Source organism: Plasmodium brasilianum, chromosome 7 (assembly GCF_023973825.1).
Source record: "Plasmodium brasilianum strain Bolivian I chromosome 7, whole genome shotgun sequence".
NCBI classification, from domain to species: domain Eukaryota; phylum Apicomplexa; class Aconoidasida; order Haemosporida; family Plasmodiidae; genus Plasmodium; species Plasmodium brasilianum.
In genome coordinates this window covers 741,601-759,876 of record NC_090120.1, presented here as the reverse complement: position 1 = coordinate 759,876, position 18,276 = coordinate 741,601, and the positions used below count along the sequence as shown (strand labels likewise).

Here is an 18,276-nt window from a genome sequence, read left to right as displayed (position 1 = left end):
CTGCTTTTATTGCTTTCACCACTTTCCCCCCATTATCAATATATATAAAATAATATAAACCAATCGTCTGCAAATTATATTAAATAAATATCACATTTCTGAAGGAAGCAAAAAAATGAATATTGAAAAAGCTGAGTCCAACTCCAAATTATTAGAGTTCTCTAGGCAGAATTTGGAAAATGTAATCTTTTAGTTTCCTTTGAAAAATATTTTAACATGTATATATATATGTGCATATACATACGTACACGTACAAATGTGTATTTATATAAGTATGTATGTACATGTACATCATTTTTCTTTTTTTTTTTTTTCACATCGTTATTGTAGAAAACGAAGAAGGAATTGGAGATCAAACAGAAGCAAGAGTACTTTAACAACATATATATTTGAAAATAAAAAAAAGATTGAAAAGACAGCTACGTAAAATGTTTTTTATTATATTACACCGCGTATACATATATACATATGCGTTTGCAAACCTACAGGAACAACTACATATATGTTGTACATTATTCTCATTGCATATTCTAAATATAGGGAATTACTGGAGCAAAGAAGAATCATTTTAAAATCTCTATTAACTCCAGATGCTCATGCACGATGTACGGAAGAAAAAAAAAAATAAAAAAATAAATAATGAAATAATAAAATATAAATGTTAAAAAAAAAATACAAAGAAATGATAAAATAAAAATGAGAAATATTGTATAGTTAGTAATAAAATAAACTACTTTATTACACCATAATAATACTAACAAGAATTTTTTGTTTTTTTCTTCTTTCAAGTGTCAAGGATAGCCATTGTTAAAGAAGAGAAGGCTAGGAAAATAGAGGATATAATAATAAGAGTAAAAACAAAATATGGAGAAAATTTGAAAAATACCCCCTCCTTTTATCTCATCTTTCCTTCATTTCTTTACCTTTTTTCTTTTCTTTTCATTTCCTTTTTTTCTTTTTTTTTTTTATCGTTGCAAAAGTATTTTTCCACAGCCTTGTGTTGTGTTCCGTTTCAATCATATATTTTTAACACCAGATTTAAAGCACACACATGTGATGAAATACATACATAAAAAAAAAAAAAAAAAAAGAGAGAGAGAGAACATAAGATAAGATAAGATAAGAGATATTGTAATACAATAAATTAACTTGCTTGTGCTTTTTTTTTTTTTTTTTTTCTTTTTTTAGAATAGCCAGATGGGCTTATTACATAAAAAAATTGATGAGGACCAACTGATTAAAATTATAGAGGTTTGTTTATATATACATATGATATGTATATATTTATATGTATGTGTGTGTAAACGTGTGAGGAAGGAAAAGAGGGGGAAAAAAGATACGACTTAAATATTTATTTTACCACTCCACGTTTCGTTCCATTTTATTTTGTTATATTTTATTGTTTTATCGTATTTTATTGTATTTTATTGCATTTTATCGTATTTTATCACATTTTATCGCATTTTATCGTTTTTTATCACATTTTATCACATTTTATCGCATTTTATCGTTTTTTATCATATTATATATTTTTTTTTTTTTCATTCTCATATGACAGCAAATCAGCGAAAGGATTTGCAAAAAGGAACCTGTAATCGAAGTATTCCCCTGAAAACAACTAAAAATTGAGCAAATATGTGTATGCATATGTATTAGGATAATTGGAAGGAATTTGATTTTAAAAATGCCCCTATACCTTTAGATCTACCTTTTTTCACATTGTAAATAGTATTTACTCTAAAATATATAGCATATTTTTATTTATTTTTTTTTACAGATCAGGAGAAGAAAACAGTTTGATGATGACGACGATTTCAACGAGGAGGATTATATGTAGATAATAGTTAATGAAAAGTGATACAGTGATATAGTCATATTGTGAAGCAGTGCTACAAGTAAAAAGAAGGAAAAAAGGAGAAACAAGTTAAATGTAGGCACTTGTTTAATTGTAGGATTTGAAAAATTAAAGTGCAATATAAGGGCGAAGTGTGAATGTTTCTTTCTTCCCTTCTTTCATTTTTTCGTTATTCTATTTTTTCTTTATTCCATTTTTTCTTTATTCCTTTTTTTTGTTAATTTTTGTTAATATAGTAAAATAATTAATTTTAAAAATAAAAGAAAAAAAAAAAAAAAAAAATCCTTGATTTAGTATTACCTTTGTTTTATTATTTTAATTATTTTTTTTTTTTTTTACAAGGTTAAACTTTAATTAATATCTATTTATATGTTCCTTTTTAATTACATTTTAAAAAATCAGCAATGATTAAGCATTGTTAATTCGATGTCCAATCGTTCTTAATTCACTGTATAATCGTTCAATCATTGTTCGAGCAATAATTTTTTTTTTTCTTTTTCGTTTTCTTTTTACTCTACTCGATATTTTAAACGATCAATTAATAAACCGCTTTTTTTTTGCACAGCAGAATTTAAAGTTGTCATAAAGAAGTTAAAGCTTACACAAGCTTGTCTGAAAATTGCTTACGCACTATACATATATATATATATATATATATATATATATTTTTTTTTTTTTTTAATTTTATTCTACGTTATATAGCAAATATTTTGAAAGAGCTGTGAAATATGCTTGTGCCAATTAATTTTGTAAAATTTCCCTTGACAAGTTGACAGTTTTGAAGCAGCATTTAATGTTAACAAAATAAAAAAAAAAAAAAAAGTAAGGAGCAAATAAACTAATTAGCATACAAAGAAATGAACGAACAAATAACACTAAGTTCTGATTAAAACGTAAGAGAACTCTGGATATCGCGAACTCAAACAACATCATACAATCCCATTCACATACACACTGAGAAGCTACATTGCCAAGTCTGTTCATTTTTCTTCCACCATATTTGCACACAATACAGTATGCATCATGAACATTGTAATATTAAATTTAGTTATATTCCTATTATCATTCTTAGAAATAGTAGCTAAGTATTTGCACACAAATTTATATTCACATATTTGCAAAAAGGATGATGTATATTCAGGCTATCCATTTTACTTCCTTAAGAAAAAGAAATATCTTCTGTATGATGTAAATATTGGAGAGGGTTTTAATGTATGCAGAAAAACAGGACAATGCATTTGGAAAATACGTCTTCTTGTTGTTTGCTTGTTGTAGAGAGAAAAGGAAAATATTTCCTTTTTTTCTTCATTTTTTCTCCTTTTTTTCTTCATTTTTTCTTCATTTTTTCTTCATTTTTTCTCCATTTTTTCTTCATTTTTTCTCCATTTTTTCTCCATTTTTTCTTCATTTTTTGAGTAACCAATGCATTTCTGCTTTCGTTTGCGCCTCCTCCGGCTCCTAAACTCTTTTCATAATAGCACCATTTTACCGCTTAACATATGCAAATTTTCGTTTTTCACTTCAGTTGCAGAAGGAAATACTATATAGGATGGCCTTAATAGTTTACTACTTAAATCAAGGAGATAGGAAAAATTTGTACTATCTTGTTCTGCCCCCCTGGTGTTATTTAACTCACTGGAAAAGAAAAACTTCTGACCAAATAAAATGGAGCTCCTTTTTTAATATTACAATTATTAAAAATGTGATACCTGTGATAGAATTTTCAGATTATGAAGTATTATATGGTAATCATGTTGATTATATTATTTGTTTCAAGTACTTTGTAGGTGATTTTGTGTCAAGTGAAGAAGGAAATACTGCTGTGTCAAGTTCCTCTGATCCAACTTTTAACATTTTAAGCTTTGAGAAATGTTCATCGGGGGGGTACAAATATAAACAGATTTGCAACAACTGTGAGTATAACTATTCTGTAATATACTCAGGTAAATGTACAACGATGAAGGGAAAAAACACAGAGTGTTATGGATTTCCTTTTATAACTAGCTATTTCGCTAGCAGTATTGTTGATAATTTATTCTCTTCTTACAATGACTCTATTTTGATTAAACAAGGGAATAGCTTACTTGTTCCTTTTGTAAACGAATTGTTTGAAAAAAATATGGAAGATATTTTACTATTTAATGAAGATTTAATAAATGAGGGGAATTATTACATTAGAGATATATTAGGCACAAATAATTATATAAGTGCACATTTAAGATATAATGATTTTAGAAAAATAGTTAGATATGACTTACCACCTATTCATGTAGCAGTTGGTAAATTGTTATATATTATGTTCATAAATAATATTAACAAAATTTTCATTTCCTCAGATGAAAAAAAGCAAATTGAGAAAGTACTTAATAAACAGTTTAATCAATATAAAGATTTTTTTTATTTCTATGATAATACATATTTGCATGATGGACATGTAGCAATAATAGATCAATGGATTTGTATTAATGCAAAAATTTTTGTCGGTAATATTTTTTCAAGATTCAGTATGCACATTAAATGGGAAAGACATCTGATGAACAAGCGTGAAAAAGGGCTCAACATAGACTTATGTGGTTATAATATTAATAATGACGAGCAACTAAGAAAAAACTATAAACAAGTTGAAAATTTATATGACCAGGAAGCCTTACATAAATTGAACCATATATTTATGAACTATTCAGAAAAAGACAAAAAATACCTTAACACCGTTTGTTACGATTATCCCTCTCATTTTCCGAGCAACGGAAGCATTTACAGGATGAAATATATCCCATATAAGTCCTTATGACCTAGTTTGAGCAGATTCACTTTGGTACCTTTATACCCATATTGCACGCGCGGAGCTAGCGGCAAAGAAGGGGAATTAATAGTCACAGCAACAGCAACAGCAACAACGGCTGTGGCAGCAACAACAGCAGCTGTGGCAACAACAACAACAACAACAGATGTGGTAACAACAACAACAACAGATGTGGTAACAACAACAACAACAACAACAACAAATGTGGTAACAACAACAACAACAGATGTGGTAACAACAACAACAACAACAGATGTGGTAACAACAATAGCTGTGGCAACAACAGCAACAACAGTCAGTATCTATGGTATTACCCCTCATGGAAGGTGAAGGGGACACTATTGATACCTTCGCGTATTTACTAATTTTCTCGGTTAATTAAAAAAAAATAAAAAAAAATAAAGCTTAGCTCCATGAGCATGCTTTCACCTTATAATATACACACGTAAGTATGCATGTATATGTGTAAGCATCTGTCACTTGTTTGCCTTTGCTGCATATATTTGATATAATTAAAACAGAAAAAAGAATAAACAAATGATTAAGCACATGATACTTGACGGTAATAAGTGCATAAAGTTTCTTCTTTTTTTTTTTTTTTTTTTTTTTTTTGTGTGTCATTTTTCTATTCTTTGTTATATTTTGCTATATTTTATTATTTTTTCTTTTTCGTAAAATTAACATAAAATAAAATTCTTGATGTATTTGTTTTTTTATAAGAGAAGTTTCTGATTATTCGGGGAGTAGTTTTGCCCGATTAGACGACTCTCAGTTTTCCGCAGCTGAGATGGGGTATTCGAACGTATGTGTTTGTATGTATGTATGTATGTATGTATGTATGTATGTATGTATGTATGTATGTATGTATGTATGTATGTATGTATGTATGTATGTACGTACGTGTGTTTATCTTCGTTTATAATTGTTTATGTACGTATATGGAAGATATGTTACAGAGGCGCTAACACCTAGACACAAATACTTTTTACACTATTTACTTCCCGTTTGGATGGATTAATCCGTTAAGAAGCACTTCAAGAAGTCATATAATTTTTTTCCTTTTTAAATTTATAGTTTTTCTAATGAAGGATGTAATCACTTCGTGTGTCCCTTTTGTGAATGCATATCACGAGTTGACCTTTGACAATGCGTTGATGTATTCGTAGTAAAGGGATTACTATCAGCCAAATTTACTGCTTGATTTGTTTGCGCTGCTTGATCTGTCTGATTCATCTTGTTATCCCTTTGTTCGAACCATGATTGGTCCTTCAGGCCTTGTGTGTGCGTCATTCTTTTCTGCAAATTATTTTCATGTGTGTATGCTTCTTCTTGGTTGTCTTTTAATTTGTTTCTGCTATTTTGAGGCCTTTTTTTTTTGAGTAGCACTTGTACAGTATGGGGGAAAATAAAATTTTCGTATATGGCATTCATAACATGTTCGCAATAATATATGGACTCGTATTTGCATTGTTTATATATTTGTCGAAGGAAAAAGTAAATAGTATTTAATTTATAGAGGAATAATAAATACAAAAAGAAAAAGAAGTTATGAAAAAATATGAATAGAATGTAGTATATGCCTTTATAATTTAATATATTTAGAATATGTAATTTAGATAACTCATAAGATGGAGCTAAAGGTATCCTATTATTATAATAATAAACTGAAAATAAGACATAAAAATTTATTAACATGTTAATAAATAAATTTATTACATATGGAATAAAATAAAAAATAAATTTTATATAATTCAATTTTTCTTTACATTTATCCATCATTAATGAGTGAATATAATTCTCTTTATATTTCATATATATATTTATATCATCAATATCTGAGTAAATAGAATTACCAAAAATGTTATATATACTTCTTCTACTACCATTGTTATAAGAACATTTTTCATTTTCTCTACCTTGTGCATAATTTAATTTTTTCACTAAGTCCTTATTTATTGCATGCATCCCGTCGGTGTACTTTTGTCTACAGAGAAAGGATGCTTTTTTGTTGTTGCCCTGAATATATGCATTACTACTTCTATCTGTGTTGCTGGACATTAAGTCATCCCCTAGGTCCGAAGGTGCTCGTTCGGCTTGTCGGGCAACTTCAACCTCTATAAAATCATCCTCATAACGAATACTGTTTCTGGATACATTTCCGCGTTTATAACATTCCTTATTTATGTACATAAATATATTAGTGAATTTATTGAAGATGCTATCCGCATACAGAAGGACGATGTTATCAAAATTGGCGGCACTGGGAAAATTGTAAGGATTGGTGGAATGGTCAAAATTGTACGAATTGGAAGTATTGGCATAATTGTGAGTATCGCCATTATTGGCAAAATTGTGAGTACCGCCATTATTGGCAAAATTGTGAGTACCGCCATTATTGGCAAAATTGTGAGTACCGCCATTATTGGCAAAATTGTGAGTACCGCCATTATTGGCAAAATTGTGAGTACCGCCAATACTTTCAATATTGGAAGAACTGCCAAGACTGTCATTACGCTTGTTGTCGAAGAGTTGATCCGAGCCATCCCCCATGGCATGCAGCACTCTTTTACATCCCTCAATGAGTATTTCCGTATTCCTATAAATCTCTTTGTTTTTCTCTTTAATATAAGTATTGTATAGTGTCTGTACTATAATTAAGCACAAAACATTGGTATGATATATTAAATTTTTGTATGTAAAAAAAAAGAGATAAATATTAAGAGCAGAGTACGTGAGAACAAAAAAAGTAAAAAATACATGAAAATGTATTTCGTACATGTAATAATAATTATATCCAAAAAAAGGAAATTTAACTAAAGTTTGTAGTCGAAATAATAAACATATATTAAATATTAAAAAAAATATATATAAAAAATAAAAACAATATCTTTTACTAGTTGTATAAATGAAAAATAACTGTCCTTTTTTTTTCTTTTTTTCATATTTTACTATATATTTTAGATTATTATATATTTCATAAAAATGTATATAGTTAGAAAAAGGAGTATTATCAAACAAATTATTTTTCATATTATGAAGCTCATTCATAAGATACACTTCTTTCCTGCTCGTTTCCTCATATAATATTTCCCCTTTCCTTACACCATCGTTCCTTAGCACTTTGTTCTTATTATCTGTGTATATTATTTCTACGCTCTCTTTGTTCCCCTTGCTGGTGCACTTATATTCGTTGTTCATAAGCTTATTCATCTTAAAACCGACGAGTAATTTCCCCTTACAGGAGATACTTTTCAGGATGTCTTTTTCCTTTGGCTCAACTGTAACGCTAACGCTGTGTTTTCTTTTTTATCTTCCTATATTATAACCGCATATATAAAATTCGTATATATAAAATCTGCAAACATTAAATCCGAATATATATAATCGGTATATATAAAATCTGCAAACATTAAATCCGAATATATATAATCAGCATACATAAAATCTGCAAACATTAAATCCGAATATATATAATCGGTATATATAAAATCTGCAAACATTAAATCCGAATATATATAATCAGCATACATAAAATCTGCAAACATTAAATCCGAATATATATAATCGGTATATATAAAATCTGCAAACATTAAATCCGAATATATATAATCAGCATACATAAAATCCTCCTATATTTTATCTTTCTTTTATTTTACTCTCTTTTGTTTTATTTTTGCTTCCCCCCGCTCCCGGTCAGTACGTTATACCCCTGTAGACCTTTTTATTTTTAATTCTCCCCTAGGCTAACTTTTTTGTCGATGACTGCTGTTAATTTTTTTCTCATCAATAGAAATTACAAAAAGACATAAAATTATTTCTTTTTTTTCTATTCCCCACGATAAAAAAGTTGTATACGTTTTATTCGTAATGCGGCTTTATGAAATGGAAGTTGGGAAAAATGCAGTGATGCGCAAGAGCACAGATAGGAACAAAAAAAAAAAAAAAAAAAATAAATACACTCACACATACATATGTACAAACATATATTTATGTGTGTAACTGTAAGTACGGAAATAATCAAATGAGGCTTTTTTCGTTTTTTCCTTTTTTTTTTCCGCAATTTAAGTCTTCAACTTATATAAAAGCCCTAGTCAAAAAAGGAAATATACGCAAGCGTAAGTCTATTCAGCAAATGAATATGCGCTATTATTGAGAATTTTAAGTACATGTTATTTCTTAACTCTTAACTCTTAACACTTAACACTTAACACTTAACTACGTTCTAATTTTTGTATACGTATGCAAACAAAGTAGATTACAAATTAGAGTAGTGGAGGGACGGAAAAAAAAAAAAAAAAAAAAAAAAAATACTGTACTGTACTGCATAGTATAATGTAGTACAATATAGTGAGATAAAATAAACAAAAAAAATATATATTAAAACAAAAATTTGTGTTACACATAATTGTAGCGTACTATAATTTTAAATAAAGCATTTTCATACAAAACGCTGTTCAAGTGGCATGATGATAAAATGCACAGTAAACTTAAACCATTGATGAATTGAGCTGATATATGAAGTTGTAATTTTCCCAAATCCTTAAGTGCAAAATGAGTTCATCTCATGTACGTACATAATGTACATGATTATTTATATACATACATAAACATATATGTGTATGTTTATACACATATGCATGTATGCTTATGCACATATATATGTATGCTTATACACATGTATATGTATGCATATACACATGTATATGTATGCGTACACACATATATATGTATGCGTATACACATATATATGTATGCGTATACACATATATATGTATGCGTATACACATATATATGTATGTTTCTTTTTTTTCGGTTTTTCCCAGTACTGTCATGGACACACACCACGTGCTAGTCTTTAAATAAAAGTCAAATGTTCTTCCCAATTTTTACGCAAAAAATAACAACGGCAGATTAGTTAATCTTTTTTTTTTAACCCTTTCTGCATTATCAAAAGAAGAAAAGAAGAAAAAAAAAAAAAAGAAAAAAGAAAAAAGAAAAAAGAAAAAAGAAAAAAGAAAAAAGAATATTTTTTTTTTTCCACATCCAACCAACTCTTTTTCAAAAATATAAAAACTTAATGTACACATGAAAAAATAAACAAGGGGGGTTAAGATAGACTGCAAAAAAAAAAAAAAGTAAGTGCCATTTATATAATATACAAATTTATTTTCTCTCTTCTGGGGTACTTATCACGCTAACGCGTGTAAACATATAGGAATAGGTGCACGTATGCGCGTGTATGTTTGCACGTGTACATTTATTCGTGTATTAATGTGTATATATTTTCATGTTCTTGTCTGTGTGCTTATGTGAGCCCATGTGTACACCTATCATACGTATTGATCGTAAGCCATTCATCTTATCCTTTCCCCCTTTTGCATAAACAACATCTTTAATAAGATTAACATTTCTATTTAAAAAAAAAAAAAAAAAAAAAAAAAATCATGCCAAAACTATCATATTTAATAAAAAAATATAAGGGAAAAGAGAACGAAAAAATAAAAGAAGAATGCAAAATAAATGACAATGTAGAAATAGAAGTTTTCAGTATACTTAATGATAACTCGTGCTATTCCTCTGATAGCACTGATTTAGACAGTCATGTCGAAAAAATCAAAAGGAATAACATTATTAAAATAAATGAAGAAGAGGATACAAAATGGGAGGGAAATTTTAATTGTACTAATACTAGCGCGAAAAGCTATTTGAATATATTAAATGACAACTTAAAGGAAGAATATAAACATATCAATAATTATAATGACAATAATTACAATAATAATAATTTCAGCAGTGGTAGGAAAAGATGGGATGATACGACGCATGATATGATTGAATATGACTGCGGTCATAATTCGAAGAGGATGGAAGGAGAAAAAAAGAACAACTTATCGAACGACGATTTCTCAAGGGGCAATTTCTCAAGTGGTAATTTCTCTAGTGATAGTTTGTCAAGTGCCCATATGTCAAGGAGGAATTGGTCGAATGATGATCTGATCAATGCCAATACACCGTACGACGATTCGATGCATAACAATGCATGTATAAGCAAGGACTATTTAGCAGATGTAACAAATAAACAAAATTCTCCTTATTGGGGGAAGAGGAATATGAGAAACATTTTGCTGTCGAAAAAATCACACATATTTCACAGTATTAAAATATTATTTCCCAAATATGTAGAACAAAATGGGCTGAACAGGTTAGGTAATAAAAGTTATAATTTAAATAAAAACGATGATTTTTCACCTTCTGATAATATTATATTAGAAGAGAAGGGAGAAGAAATATCTGGGGATAATGAAAAAGGAAATCAGAAAAGAAGTGCACATTGCACATTAAGAAGCAATAAGATGCAAGATAACATCAATGAACAATCGAATTATTTGAATGAGTTTACCATGTTGGAAGAAGAAAATTTGAGAGATCAAAATAAAAAAGACAACCCTTTACATAATACTTACGTAAATTTTATAATATATGAAAATAAAATAAAAAAGATTGAGAAAAGGAAAAAAAGAAAAAAAAGAAAACTAATAATAATAGAAAAAAAAAAAAAAATAAAAAATAATAATAATAATAATAATAATAATAATAATAATTATAATAATAATAATTATAATAATAAAAAAGAAAAATTGGTAAAGGCGAAGTATGACATACTATTTGCTAAGAGTATATTACAAAAAGAAATTAGTACAATAGAAAAACATGAATACATTTCCCAGTTATATAATGATATATTAGAAGGTATAAATTATTTCAATAAGTTAAAAGTTAGACAGGCTTATCATAGTATAAGAGACGTGTTTATGAAAAAATATTGCAAAGAGAATAATGTAAAGAAATTTATAGAAAATGTATTTGTGAGTGAAATATTGTATAGATATAAAATTATAAAAAAAGTAGAAATCATATTTAATTTAGAGATAAATGAAACGAGTAATGACTTTGTGAACTATTCTATTATTTCTAAAAGGGTATACAAAAATTTCGTTTTCGATTATGTAATTGATTTAGTAGATGTAAATGGCAAGTTGTGCTTTATGAAATACTTATATTGGTTGAGTGAACAGAATAAAAGGAATAGCTTAGAGTGTAATTCTAAGAGATATTCCATAGAGGTTAAAAGTAATAACTCGTTTTTCGTTGATACATTATCCGACGAAAAAAATTCTGAAAGGTACATGTCAATGAGTAGCAGCAGTAGCAGGAGGAAGAGCAACTGTAGTAGTTGTGACAATGGGAATGCAAATGGAAGTGATAATGGGAATGACAATAACAGTGACAGTAATAGAGAAGCATTAAATGAAAGTGAAAATAAGAAGATATTAAATCAGAAAAAGAAGAAAAAAAGAAAAGAAAAAAAAAAAAAGAAAAACAATCACATATTAAAAAAGGAAAGTAAAAAAAAAAATACGTCTGAAAAATGTATTGCAAATAAGTATATCGACTTTGGTCATTTTCATTTAGCTTATGAAGATGAAGATAATGAGGTTTTTTATTTCGTAACAAAAAAAGAATTTAATGTATTCAAAAAAATTATTTCCAAAAATGCCGTTGAGAAAAAAATAAGAAATGATAAAGAGAACCCTCAAAAGGGTGGGAAACGTGCTGCGAGGGAACAGGAGTTCGATGAAGAGAAAAAAGATCAGGGGGATTATAGCAATAAGATGAATAAAAATGGCAATCAGAATAGAGATCCAGATAACAGTAAAGATGGCAATCAAGATGGCAGTCGAGATGGCGGTCAAAACGATGATAAAAATACATTTGTACATTACGACACGAAAGCAAGTCCCAAAGTTGCAATCCCAGAAAATAATGACGTAATAGGCGGAAATGAGGAAAAAAGTGATATAAATACAGTTATCTATTTTTATATAAATTTATTGATCCCTTCAAATTTCATATACGTTATTGCTACTCTGATTGAGAGTGAATTCTTTAAATCTTGGATCCCCTTTTATTCGTTCCCCTTTAAGTGCGTCCCTTAATTTATATTATGTAGTAACGAGCACACAAATACAAGTGCAGCACACATGTATATATACACAATGTTAGCTACACGTACATATATACATGCTCCTGCATGTACGAATATATTGACACATGTGTGCAACTATTTATTTTACCCCATGCACATTTAATATTACCATTTTTACAAAATGCAGATTCGGAATTAGCGAGTGTAAAACTTTAAAGGAAAGAGGTATCGTTGATAAAATAGTGTTTACTAAAATAGCCATGCCCTGGATTGTCAGAGACAGGTTATTATAATCCCAAATGCTGTTAATATAAACTAGTCTTTCTTCCTTGCTTGTTCATATTTTTTGCAAATTGCAAGTGTTGAACTGTAAATTAAAAATTTGTTATTTTTTCATTTTAAACTCATTTTTTTCATTTTTAGTTTAATTTATTTTTTTCATTATTAATTTATTTTATTTCTTATTTATTTATTTTTCTCATTTTTAATTTATTTTATTTTTTTATTTCTTTCTGTATTTATTTATTTATTTATTTCCCTTTTTATTGCTTTATTACTTTTTTTGTACCTTCTGGTCGTTGTTCTTGCCCGTGCAGGTATTTACTAATGGATGTATGGATATGCGAAGATTTTCAATTTTCAAAAGGAATATTTTTATATGCCTCCAACTTTCCTAAAAGCTCGGAAAATACTGTATACTTAAAGCATAAGTCTTAATGGAAATATTTGTCCATTGAGTTTATTTCGCCTTTTTCATCGCGTGTGCACATATGTATATCACATCTACATAATAAACGAATTATGGTATCTCGTATATTGCTTTATGTCGTATTGCTTTACACTATATGGCATTAATTTTATTTAATTCGTTCTGTTTTGTTCTCATTTATTTTATTTATTTTTTTTTTTTTTTTGCTTTAGAAGAATTTCATTTTTGAGACGGACAGTTGTATGGAAATTGATATGACTGTTCATGCATTTATTTCTCCAAAAAATTTTGAAGAAACTTTTGTGAAGTGTTACGTGGAAATATCTCCAAACACAAACCTGAATGAAATTTTTATTTCCTTTTTAACAAAGTAATGAACACGTTCATGCAGCTTTTTAAAACATCAAAAGTATCTGCATTTAATCAACTCAAAATGTGCTCACATAGATATGTAAAAATATGCATATACATATACACATACACTATTGCTTAACACCTTTTTCATATATTTGCAGAGTTTTTATAAAAAGCTGTATATCCCACTTTGCTAAGGCATGCAAAAATTTTGAGTTTAACGAAGAATTTAATAATGAGCTTCGCAAAAACCATTTGTTTTATGATCAACTAAGAAAAGCCGCGAAGGAATGTAAAATGTATCGTCAATAAAAAATAAACATGTTTAAATATTTTTCAAAAACGGTAAGTCCTAAAGCATATGGAGCATTGTTAAAGTTTCAGGATTATAATATATATATAAATGCATTCATACATATGTGCGGATAAAAATAGGACCTCGTTATTACATTTAAAATAAAATCTTTTTTTCTTTTTTTTTTCTCTTCTACAGTTTTTTTCAGCAAGAGTGTGCACTGCTACAAGAGAAACAAAATTAAAGAAAAGAAAGGAAACATTTCAATAGGTCTACATTATCTTGACATTTGCTACATATATATATATATATATATATATATAATATATATATATATTATATATACGAGTATACTATTATGCGGGCAATTTATTTTTTGCGTGCGCAAAAATTTTAAAATGCTTCTAAAAAAAATATTAAGCCATAAAAAAGCTACATGATTCTCTCTCCATTTATTTATAGTTTGCAATTTATTGTATTTCATTATAAACTTACTAATTTTTTGTTAAGAATAATTTTTGCTTTGAAAATTTGAGAAGTTGTAAAAAAATGTATGTCGAAAAAATAAAAACATTATTACTCTCAAAAAGGTTTATATATTGCAAATTTATACACATGCGCATGTATATACGTTTGCTTAAAACTGGAACACAATTTTAAAGCACGATGAATAAATAAAAAGTGGATATATGGGAGTTCTGTTATTTGTGAAAAAAATAAATGCTACATACTATTAACAGTTATATGAGCAACTTGAATTTGTGCTCTCGTTTGGGAAAAATAATGCAATTTCGTATTTCACACATACATATGTATATATATATTATATATATATATATATATATATATATATATTATATATATATATATATTTTTTTTTTCGGTCATGTGACAGAAGTTATAGAACGAAGTGCACGTATTTTTTTGTTGTGAATGAAGAAAAAGCTACAGTTAAAAATTAGATCTATTTGTTTTAATTTTTTTTTTTATTATTATTCAAGAGATATATACAAGTATTTATATGTGTGCATCTCTTATTGCTTTTATTTAAACGGCCCAATGTGATGATAAAATTTTACAGCACATGTCGCGTAAAAGAAGAAAGCATGATATCTGTTATATTTTATGAAATGGAGAAGAAGCATAAGCCATTTTGAACGTGTTTGATGTTGTTTACTCGTTAATTTGTTTACTCATTAATTTGTTAACTCGCTAATTTGTTAACTCGCTAATTTGTTAACTTGCTAATTTGTTAACTTGCTAATTTGTTAACTCGCTAATTTGTTAACTCGCTAATTTGTTAACTCGCTAATTTGTTAACTTGCTAATTTGTTAGCTCGCTAATTTGTTAACTCGCTAATTTGTTAACTCGCTAATTTGTTAACTTGTTAATATGATAATCTGTTAATTTTAATTTTTTTTTTCCCCTGTTTGCTTCCTATGAGCAGTGCTTTCACCGCAGAAGTAACATGATTAAAATTTCTCCGTATGTTCCATACATATATAAATGTACAAAAGTAAAAAGTTTGAATAACTTCTATTACCATATAAAGAAAAAAGATTATATTGATTTAATTAATTTTTCCAAAGGACTGTATCTTCTCTTGTGTAATAATTTCATTAAAAATGGTAAAGTTCGGAAAAAGGACAAAAAGAATACATACGCATTCGTTTCCTTTTCCTGTTTGTGTTCTTCCACTTATTAAGAGGGAACATATCTTTCGCACACACATTAGCTAGCTAAACATGGGTGCAAACACACACACACACATATATAAATACATACATATATATAAATATATACATATATATAAATATATACATATATATAAATATGTACATGCATGGCTGTACCATACGTAATTTTTTTTTTTTTTTCTTATGTAAAATCATGTTGGCTGTTTTATAGATGACTTGTTAATAACTTTTGCAAAAAAAATATTCAGAGACATTTCCGAGATAAGATTCGTTGAAACGAACAAAAGAGATCTATGTCTTTTAATGCTGTTGTACATAAAGTGCAAAAAAGGATGTAAAACATTTGTTCTTGAACAAAGCACAATTAAATACATAAGTTGTATTGTTGAAGAAAACATAGACAATTTTGATGAAGACGACCTTTCTACCGTTTTGAGTTTTTTAAAATGCACAGTTAATTGTAAATTATACTCAGGAGGAAAAAGTTTAGAAAAAAATAATGTAAATGAAAAAATATTAAGACAGATAATTGAGCGAAGTACAAATTATTTGGACAATTTTAAACAAACCAAAAATCTATGCATCCTGTATAGCTATTTATGTAGAGAGAATATAAGTGTTAAATTACATAATAAATTTCTTAAACGAATTTTTAACGATTTGGACAAATGCGAAGATACGGACGTAACAAATATTATTTTTAATTTCTATTACATAAATAGTTTTTTTTTTAAGAATTTTTTAAATAAAATATGTGAATTTTTTGCAAATAAAGAGAAAAAACGAGAAATAAGAATTGAAAACTCCAAAAAAAAAATATTATTATGTTGTAAATTAAAAGGGAAAAATGCTGGTCATGTAACTACGGATAAAGCATATAAAGAAGACAAACTGGGGTATGAACAGAAAAGCGAAAAATATGGGAATACAGTAGTTTGCTACAGTGAGAAAGAGGAATATAACAATAACAGTGATACTTGTTTGAATTCCTTTCTTAATTGTAGCTCTTATTTTTTGCATAATAAAAATAGCTCTAATTTGGAGGAGAACAATAAATGTTTCAGGAGCATAAGCTATGGTAATTTATTTAACATTTACAACTGTAACGTGTACGTGTACAGCTTTATTAACAATTATAATTCAATTTTTTTAAATAGAAAAATAGCTAAATTAAGAGATCGATGTAATTTCATTGATAATATTTGGAAAAATTGCAGACTCGTGTATACATTTTACTCCAATTTTCAACTCCATATGAGTAGAGAAGTAGATTGTAACATACGTGTAGACAGTATTGAAAGCATCATAAAAAATAAGGATTCTATTAACATAAATAAGATGAAGTTATATAACTGTAATTTTTTTTGCTCTGATAATATAAAAGTGCTCATATATATATACGCGAATGGCATAAATTATTACAGACACTATTTTAATCAGTGCAGAGAATTTTTGAATAATTACATAGTCTACATGCTACAAGAAGATGGCAAAAAGGGGGGGGGAAAAACGGCGGTAAAAAGAGAAAAAGTAAAAGAAGAAGAAGAACAAGAAGAAAAAGAAAAAGAAGAACAAGAAGAACAACAGCAAGAACAACAGCAAGAACAACAGCAGCAGCAGCAGCAACAACAACAACAGCAGAAGCAACAACAACAACAACAACAACAGCAACAACAACAACAACAGCAACAGCAACAACAACAGCAACAACAACAGCAACAACAACAGCAACAACAACAGCAGCAACAAACGGAACTAATAAATAACGAACATGTGTACATCATGCTGAACGTTTTAAACCAAATGAACGTAAGAAATAAAACAATTTTTAACTTAATTAATGATAATTTTAAAAGAAACAAAAAAAATTATTCTTTGAAGACAACTATACTGTTGTTACAGTACTCCTTTTGCTACAAATGCAATGATACATTTTATCTTCGACTTTACAAACACATAAACGAAATAATAAACGAACAGACATTTTATACGAACACTACTTTACCGAATAATTATGGAATACTATTTTTTCCTCCTTTTCTTCTGAATGAGGGAATACATAAAATATATATAAAAACATTTTTAAAATGTGTCAAATGTTATTGCAAAAAAAGTGTAAATATACAAACATACAAATTAAATGAAGAGCTATTATTTTTTAGTTTATGTTATAACATTTTACTGTATAAGGAGAATAAAAAGGTATTTTTAAAATATTTTAAATTAAAAGATTTAAGAATAATTTATGAACTTTTTCACAAATTTGAAAAAATAACAAAAAAAAATTCATTAGATTTAAATAACACAAAAACAAAAAAGTTAAATGTTTGTTATTTTTTTTTTTTTCTTCAAAAGAATAATATTAAGAAATTGGAAAAATATATTGAAATAGCCTTAGTCCAAAAAGAGAATATGTACATAAATTTTCTTAATTTTTTTAAAATACACACAAATTATTCCTATGTGTATATAGACTATGATAACTATTATTATATTCCATCTATCGCCCCATCCGTAATAATGCACACTTAAAAATAAAGCTCTTTTTCTGTCCCTACGGAGGGGACTTTCATTA

The 18,276-nt window shown here is 27.7% G+C and overlaps 4 protein-coding genes across 4 annotated transcripts; 3 read left to right on the top strand and 1 right to left on the bottom strand.

The window, feature by feature from the left end:
• Positions 1 to 115: 115 nt before the first annotated feature.
• MKS88_001883 (apoptosis-related protein) lies at positions 116 to 1,837 on the top strand (the record flags this gene model as incomplete). The annotated part of the gene is made up of 7 exons (XM_067214849.1): positions 116 to 181; positions 331 to 368; positions 541 to 605; positions 790 to 851; positions 1,189 to 1,251; positions 1,559 to 1,591; positions 1,778 to 1,837. 7 exons carry the CDS (start codon positions 116 to 118, stop codon positions 1,835 to 1,837), a joined length of 387 nt encoding a protein of 128 aa, XP_067074186.1.
• Positions 1,838 to 3,404: 1,567 nt separating this feature from the next.
• Positions 3,405 to 5,023, top strand: MKS88_001882 (GDP-fucose protein O-fucosyltransferase 2; the record flags this gene model as incomplete). The annotated part of the gene is made up of 2 exons (XM_067214848.1): positions 3,405 to 4,565; positions 4,706 to 5,023. The coding sequence occupies 2 exons, from the start codon at positions 3,405 to 3,407 to the stop codon at positions 5,021 to 5,023; spliced, it is 1,479 nt and encodes a 492-aa protein (XP_067074185.1).
• Positions 5,024 to 5,753: 730 nt separating this feature from the next.
• Positions 5,754 to 7,856, bottom strand: MKS88_001881 (uncharacterized protein; the record flags this gene model as incomplete). The annotated part of the gene is made up of 2 exons (XM_067214847.1): positions 5,754 to 7,306; positions 7,553 to 7,856. The coding sequence occupies 2 exons, from the start codon at positions 7,854 to 7,856 to the stop codon at positions 5,754 to 5,756; spliced, it is 1,857 nt and encodes a 618-aa protein (XP_067074184.1).
• A 2,246-nt stretch (positions 7,857 to 10,102) lies between these two features.
• Positions 10,103 to 18,233, top strand: MKS88_001880 (uncharacterized protein; the record flags this gene model as incomplete). Its single annotated transcript, XM_067214846.1, has 7 exons — positions 10,103 to 12,642; positions 12,833 to 12,928; positions 13,242 to 13,338; positions 13,567 to 13,724; positions 13,870 to 14,000; positions 14,202 to 14,273; positions 15,913 to 18,233. The coding sequence occupies 7 exons, from the start codon at positions 10,103 to 10,105 to the stop codon at positions 18,231 to 18,233; spliced, it is 5,415 nt and encodes a 1,804-aa protein (XP_067074183.1).
• Between the last annotated feature and the right edge of the window lie 43 nt (positions 18,234 to 18,276).